At 43.9% G+C, this 7985-nt stretch overlaps 1 protein-coding gene across 1 annotated transcript; it reads left to right on the top strand.

Moving 5' to 3' along the window:
- Window positions 1-190: 190 nt before the first annotated feature.
- Window positions 191-5469, top strand: LOC104269367 (myosin heavy chain, skeletal muscle-like; the record flags this gene model as incomplete). Its single annotated transcript, XM_009879350.1, has 11 exons — window positions 191-405; window positions 599-782; window positions 1020-1185; window positions 1958-2082; window positions 2260-2568; window positions 2654-2857; window positions 2997-3122; window positions 4620-4790; window positions 4882-4986; window positions 5063-5158; window positions 5282-5469. Coding segments are annotated over exons 1-11 (1889 nt in total), but the record flags the coding sequence as incomplete, so codon positions are not given.
- Window positions 5470-7985: the final 2516 nt, after the last annotated feature.

Below are 7985 nucleotides of genomic sequence, written 5' to 3'. Positions count from 1 at the left end.
TCAACAGTTCACAGCTTTGTTGTTATAATTTAGATTTTACCTGTCACCGCTCCTGAGGTAAAATCATAGATACTGATGAATTAATTGGTAAGAAGGTTCTCAGAACCTCTTGTGCTGACAAGTTCAAACAATCTACAGCAGTATTTCCTAAGGTAACATCCTATTATCTCACAGGTAATTCATTGTCCCGATGCCGTTGTCTCCCCAGGCCAAGAACGCCCTGGCCCACGCCTTGCAGTCTGCTCGCCACGACTGTGACTTGCTGCGGGAGCAATATGAGGAGGAGCAGGAAGCCAAGGGGGAGCTGCAGCGCGCCCTGTCCAAGGCCAACAGCGAAGTGGCCCAGTGGAGAACCAAATACGAGACGGACGCCATTCAGCGCACGGAGGAGCTGGAGGAGGCCAAGTATGTGATAGATAAAACGAACTGTCCAGGTGTTATGTGCATTGTGCAGAACCTAGATCTACTTTTAGTAGCATGATCTTAATTAGTTTATTACGTTTTTCTTATACAATTAATTTAAAAATGTACTTCTGATATTGTACTCATTAAGTTATGTATACAGTACATAATACTTGCTGTATTGATACTCCGTTAGGAAAAAAGTCTCTCAGTGTCTCCAGGAAGCAGGACAGCAGGCAGAGATCGTGAATTCAAAGTGTGCCTCCTTGGAGAAGGTGAAGTTGAAGTTGCAGGGGGAGGTGGAGGATCTGACAGTGGATATAGAGAGAGCAAACGCATTGGCAGCTGCCCTTGACAAGAAACGGCAGAACTTTGATAAGGTGATAAGTGAGCACAGTATCTTTTAAGTCTGGCCTTCCTAGAAGGCCAAACTAATACTCCTTACTTAAACCATTACTGAAATAAAGTTCAGTCTAACAGTTACAAGCTCCTCTAGAATGTGGCAATAGGAATTTGTCCTCTTTTCAGAGACGGTAGTATTTATCTGGTACAGAAAATAGCCACAACAAAACCAACATATTTGGTACCAGCAGGAAATGAGACATCCTGTCTTTTAGGTTGTGGCAGAGTGGAAGAAAAAGTATGAGGAGAGCCAGCTGGAGAGAGAAGCTCTCTCTAAGGAATCACGCTTGCTGAACACAGAGGTTTTTAAAGTGAAAAATGCCTACGAGAAAACCTTAGATCAGTTTCAAACAATCAAACGGGAGAACAAAGGTCTCAAGCGTAAGTGTTTGGCTCTTCTTTCCCACTAGCTGTTCACAGCCCTAGCACGACCAGGCACGCTCTACCAGCATGCTCGTATCTACAAGAGCGACACTAAGTCACAGGACTCTCCATTACTATTGTCTCCATTTTAATGGAGAATGTAAACATCTCACCAAACGTTGTCGAGTAGGTTTGTAAAATAACTAAGCTAATAAAGCATATGACCTGGCTCGTCATTATCTGCTGCAGAGACATAATATCAAGAGCATTTACGTGCCACCAGCAGGTAATGTTGAAGCCCTCAAGAGACTGTGAAGCTTATGAAAGTGAATCTTACAGATGCACTGGGAACATATAATGACAAGAACTGTCGTATTTAAACAAACATATTGATATGATGCTTAGGGACATGGTTTAGTGGTGATTTGGTAGTGCTGGATTCATGGTTGGACTTGATGATCCTAAAGTTCTCTTCCAACCAAAGGGATTCTGCGTCCTGTAGCATTACCCTGATGGCCTGTCAGGACACGTAAACACGTGCTGTCTGTCAGACTCTCAGTAAAGAGGGCTATGAAACCACCGACGCCTCTGTTTATGTCATCCTGCATGAGTTGCTTCTATGGGTTTTTATCTGTACACACCTATACATACACATATGCAACTGTGTACGCTTGCACATGTGTATACATATGTGTATATTCAGGTGTGTAAAGAGGTGCTAAATACAGTCCCAAAGTGTAGGATTCAGCTTCCCTGGCCACCACAGGCTGATGTCATTCTTTTCTCACAGAGGAAATAGCTGATCTGACTGAACAAATTACTGAAAATGGCAAAATGATCAGAGAATTGGAGAAAGCCAAAAAGCAAGCTGAAGCAGAAAAATCTCAACTGCGGTTAGCTCTGGAAGAGGCAGAGGTAAGTTGGTTTGTATACTAGTGGAAAAAGTAGAGAGCAGGCTGAATAACTTTCTAGTCTGTCTCCTGGACAGTGGAATTAGGAATTTCCGTGAAGTCACTAAGCGGCATTACAGTGATTATATTTGAGGCAATGTTACTTTTGTGGGTTTTTTTTTCCCCTCTTTTTCTTTTAAAGGCAACTCTTGAGCATGAAGAGGTCAAAATCCTTGGTGTCAACCAAGAACTGACTCAGGTTAAGTCAGAAATTAGCAGAAGGATTGCTGAGAAAGATGAAGAGATCAGCCAGCTAAAAAAGAACCATGAGAGGACTGTGGAGACAATGCAGGGTGTTTTGGATGCTGAGATCAGGAGCAGGAACGAAGCCCTGCGGCTGAAGAAGAAGATGGAGGGAGACCTGAATGAAATGGAGATCCAGCTGAGCCATGCCAACCGCCAGGCTGCTGAGGCCCAGAAACACCTGCACAGCATCCAGGGAGTTCTCAAGGTCTTGATTTACCTTTCTGGGTTATTTATTTTTAAGCACAGTGTCTGAGAAATTCATTAGGAAAAAAATGGCTCTTCGTGTTTAGGACACGCAGCTGCACTTGGATGATGCTCTCAGGACTCAGGAGGACCTGAAGGAGCAGGTGGCCATGGTGGAGCGCAGAGCAAACCTGCTGCAGGCTGAAGTGGAGGAGCTTCGGGCAGCCCTGGAGCAGACGGAGCGCTCGAGGAAAGTGGCCGAGCAGGAGCTGCTGGATGCCTCTGAACGTGTGCAGCTGCTCCATACCCAGGTAGTCTGCTTTGCTAAGAGACATATTTTTGGGTCCAGAGATTCACAGAGTAAGCATGAATAGGAATTCATGGTCCCTATGTGTAAGAGACCAAAGACAGACGCTCAAAACCTCTTTTTTTTTTTTCTCTCCCTTGTAGAATGCCAGCCTTTGTCATACAAAGAAGAAGCTTGAAACCGATAGGGCACAAATCCAAACTGAGATGGAAGATATTACTAATGAAGCAAAAAATGCTGAAGAAAGAGCAAAGAAGGCAATCACAGATGTGAGGATATTACTGTGGTTTTCTCTTCAAATTCTCAGGGCTTCCTAATGGCATTGCTGCTGGCAGTTCATGAAAGTGCTCTTGTCAGAAGTTGCACAAAGAAGCAGTGTGTGGGCCTGGTTGCAGAGGTTACATTGTCAGAGGACAATTAGAGCAGCAGGGAACTTGTCCTGCTGCCAGATGCGTTATTTGGGCTGTTGTCATCATAATGAACTAAACCAGCATTTAGTCAGTCTAAACCAATTAACTTTTTCAAGTGCTACATGGCAATGTAAACCACAAAAAAATCCAGCAGTAATGAAACCAGTAAAGTGTCTAACGTATTTAAATATTTATCTTTTCAAAATACTGTTTAAGATCTTTTCAGTTGAGAATTGTGAATTTCCACTTGAAATTGGTGCTATAACCTCCTGTGCAAGGGCAGTGACCTTGGCCAGGCAATAGGGCTGGTGTGTCCTGGGACCCAACCTGCTAATGATATGTGATGCATAGGATCAAAACCAAAATCTTGATGCTTTAAAACATTATTTAGAGTTAAAGTAGAAGGATTGCTCATGACAATGAGCTTGGTCATGAAAATGAAAAAAATTAGATAACTTATAATCTGTTTCAATAAAACAGAAATAGAACATTATAATGAATTATATGCATACACATGTATATTTATATACCTCCAAATTTATAGTGCCATTATTTTATTAACACATTTTTCAATTTAGACTTTTTCAAGTATTTTGCTGCCAAAGCAGTTTGTTCACCTTTGCATAATTTGTAAGTAATGCCACTCAGTATTTCATGGAAATGCTTAATTTGATCATGTAGGAATCAAACGCATGAGAGAAAAACACATTCTAGCTTTGTCTTAAATAACATAGCTTGTTTTTAACTGTAACACTAGCAATCCAGGCTATTGTGGCAACAACTGGGCATGCAGAAGGCCCAGCACGCAGGCCCCGTCACACTCACGTGTGTTAGGTGCCATCTCCTGCCCCCAAGCTTGGCTGTGGCTCCTCTGCCCGATGGCACCAGCATGTCGGGGAAGGTCACAGTAACGACTGGGCGGTGGGACAGAGCATTCACCCTTTCTCTTGTTCCAAGCTCTGCATGTGCAGCAAGGCAGGTTTCTTCCTATTTTTTTTTCCTCTGCTATTTCCTATTAGGGGGCTGCTTAGCTCAGTCAGCTGAGCGTGGCGCTGACAACGCCAAGGTCGCGGGTTCAATTCCTGTTCGGTCTCCATATGTTGCCTGATCTAGTCGAGAGGTGGCATGCCTGGCGGCAGGGAGGCTGGATTAAAATGATCTCTAAGGTCCCTTCCAGCCTAGGCCATTTTATGATTCTATCTTTTTTCTGCCACTGTCCCACCACAGAACTAAAATGAAGCAGAAAATGTGGTGACAAGAGTGGTTAGCAGGAGCTGGGGCTGAATCCTCAGATGGTACACAGCGTGCACTCTTCTTTCATGTTCTTCCAGTTTCTTGTGTCCTTTTTCTCTCAAGGCAGCCATGATGGCAGAAGAGCTGAAGAAGGAGCAGGACACCAGCGCCCACCTGGAGAGGATAAAGAAGAATCTGGACCAGACAGTGAAGAACCTGCAGCATCGTTTGGATGAAGCTGAGCAGTTGGCTCTGAAGGGAGGCAAGAAACAGCTCTTGAAGCTGGAGGCCAGGGTGGGTACCAGTGCTGAACATGAGTGTCAAAGGTACTTTCTTCTCTGAGTCCTGTGTGAGGGCTCAAACCAATTATTGATTGATTCACCAGATAAGAGAGTTAGAAACTGAGCTGGAAGAAGAACATAAACAATCTGCGGAGGCTATGAAAAACATCCGCAAATATGAGCGGCATATCAAAGAGCTTACTTTCCAGGTGGGTGTAAAAAACCCACGATTTTCCTGATGTGGTGTTTCCCAAGGATATGTAATTGCACATTCCCTTTCTGCAGAATGAAGAATACAGGAAGAATATGGTGAGGTTACAAGATCTGGTAGATACATTGCAGATGAAAATAAAATCCTACAAAAGACAAGCTGAGGAAGCTGTGAGTCATTAAACTGAAGCAAATAATTCTTTACCATTTTCCAGGACAGTCAGCGTAAAAGTTGGCTCTGTACGCCAGCATGTTGCTGGATGGTTTTAAGTTCCTTCTCTTTTGCTATTTCAGGATGAGCAAGCCAATACTAATCTCTCCAAATTCAGAAAAGTGCAGCGTAAGCTAGAAGAGGCGGAGGAAAGGGCAGATATTGCTGAGAGTCAAGTGAACAAGCTCAGAGCTAAATCCCGAGAAATCCCTTCTCCAAAGGTAAGCCTTTATTGCAGGAGGCAGCTCTGCAGCTTGTACTGCCCACTCAGGCAAGTCGAGCAGTAGATTTGTGCCTTGGTGGTGGGTACAGCCGTCATTCTGAAGGAACAGTTCTGAAAGGAGGGGACTTTGAAGAATTGCTGAGAGGGTTAGGGTTGTTCAGCCCAGAGAAGAGAAGGCTCTGGGGAGATCTTATTGCAGCCTTTCAACCTCTAAAGGGGCTTATAAGAAAATGGCTTTTTAGCAGGGGCTGTAGCGACAGGCCAAGGGGCAACAGTTTTGAACTGAAAGAGGGTAAGCTTAGGCTGCACACGGGGAAGAAATGTTTTATGATGAGAATGGGGAGACACTGAAACAGGTTGCCCAGAGAAGTTGTGGATACCCCATCACTGGATTTGTTCAAGACCAGGTTGGATGGGCCTTTGGGTCACCTGATCTAGTGAAAGGTGTCCTTGCCCATGGCAGGGGTTTTGGACTAAATGATCTTTGAAGGTCTATTCTGTTCTATTATTCTACAACGCTGGCATTTCAGGTTCTGCTGCCAAGCATGAGCCTTCTGGTGAGTTTCATCACATTTTCAGATTTAAGAAACTGTCCATAAAGTGAAAGTAATGAGAGACAACCTAATGCTGAACATTCCTAAAACAACTTTCCTGTAAGGCTTAGGCAGAATTAATGTTCCGATTGAGAAGTATGCAACACTCTTTTGTCCGTAGGTGAACTTCCCAGGCAGTTGTCTGTCTCCAGCCCAAGACTGCTTAGTGTGATCTGAGCAGGTGTAACACCTTTCGACTGTACTAGACTGGCTCATTTTGTGGTTGGAAGTAAAATATCTTCAGCCCAAAATTACTAGTGCCTACAGCACATATCCAGGAAATGGAGCACCTTGGCTTCAGACTGCCTTCTGCTTACCCACAGCATCCTCTTACTCATACAGCTTTTTAACACCAGAAGAGATGCTGTGGAGAACATGCTTTCTCCTGAAGGCTCTGGCCTGAGACTCAATAAATTGAGCCTCTGCCAGAGGCTGGTGTACAACTGTAGTGAGTCACTTCGTGCCATGCCCCAGTAGAAGACTTTGACTCTTCAGTGCTTGTCAAGGAATCTTGCCTTGGGAAGCACTTGGAAGGCTGAGGCCAGATTCTTGAGCGAAGTCTCTAGACACGAGATTGTCTTAAAGAGGGAATGGTGAATGTCTAATTGAATTGAAACTGCAGACAGGGGCAGGATTTCAGATATCATGGGTATCCCCAGGTAAAGGGAAGCTGAACATACTGACCATGGGCAACTGTCTCTGCAATACGCTGAATTTTTAGATCTTGCTTTGAGGTGCCTTATACTGTGCAGTATGTATGGAGCCTGGGCACCTGGCACAAATTCTGAATTCTGCTCTGTGGGGCCTAAAAATTAAACACTGTAATGACTAGATCTTTTAATAGATATACTGGATCACTATATCCTTTTACTCCCTTCTGTGCTTCACATTCAGTTTTGGAAATGCTAGGTTACTCCCTGTCCCAGGGGATGGGGGTGCGGGTAGTTTAAGCACTGCAACAGTTAAGTACCACTTCAGGAAAGCCGCCAGATAAGTTTCTCCATTTCAACCCATCAGTCCAACACCTTGACATTTGATGACGTGTGGTCTTAAGGGTTACAGACACCACTACACTGACCTGGGCTCCACTTGCACGTCTGGGCTGGACGGTGCAATGAGACAGATGATTTTAGGGACCAAAAGACTCATCTTGACATGTGTTTGCTAAACAAAGCCTCTTCTTTCCAGGTGCTCTTAGGAAGTGAAAAATGAGCTTCCTCTGGGATAATCAGAGCTTACACAAGGTATCTTTCCAGCTGTGGATTTGCAGTAGCTAGAGCTACACTGGTAGGAAGTAATATTCCACTTGCCTGTGGACACAAACATTTTCTGTCATTCTGCTGCTCTACTAGTGTCAATAAAGTAGATATCTGCAACTTCAGGTGCTCCAAAAATTGATGTTGAGATGAGAGTAATTTCCTAAGTTAAGCATAGTCAAAACTGTGGGTTCATTTCTTTTATGATCATGTTTGAGCAATTTTGTCCTGACCTTAAAAACTAGGTGTTTGACAGGCTTCGTCTGTACGTTCTGCTTGAAAACACAGATCCTGACCTTATTGAACAAAGCTGAGAATAAACTACTGTGTGAGCAGATGGGGTGTGTCAAACATGCCCTGTGAACAAAATACAACATTCATGCTTAGTTTTGCTGCTGTATCCCTGCATAGGAAAACAAGACAGGTCCAGCCTGTGAGACCACAAACATCTGTGTGTGTTACAAACCAAGTATTTCTAATCTCCTTGTAGTCAAACGGCACTTCAGAAAGTTGTCACACTTAATTGGAGCTTGCAACTCCAAGTGGATGAGAACTTGAACTTCGGTGTCTCACCTATTACTTTGGAAGTAGTTATCAAATGGTCTGCTATACCAGCAGCAAAGTCTGAGTAGCTCCTTGAAGCTTATCTCCCCAGCAGCACTGGGCACTGTAATTCTGCTTGGTGTTTACCAAAGAGAAATCCATGATCAGCTAC

Source organism: Apaloderma vittatum, unplaced genomic scaffold, assembly GCF_000703405.1.
Source record: "Apaloderma vittatum isolate BGI_N311 unplaced genomic scaffold, ASM70340v1 scaffold13852, whole genome shotgun sequence".
Classification (NCBI taxonomy): domain Eukaryota; kingdom Metazoa; phylum Chordata; class Aves; order Trogoniformes; family Trogonidae; genus Apaloderma; species Apaloderma vittatum.
This window is presented reverse-complemented; position numbering and strand designations above follow the sequence as displayed.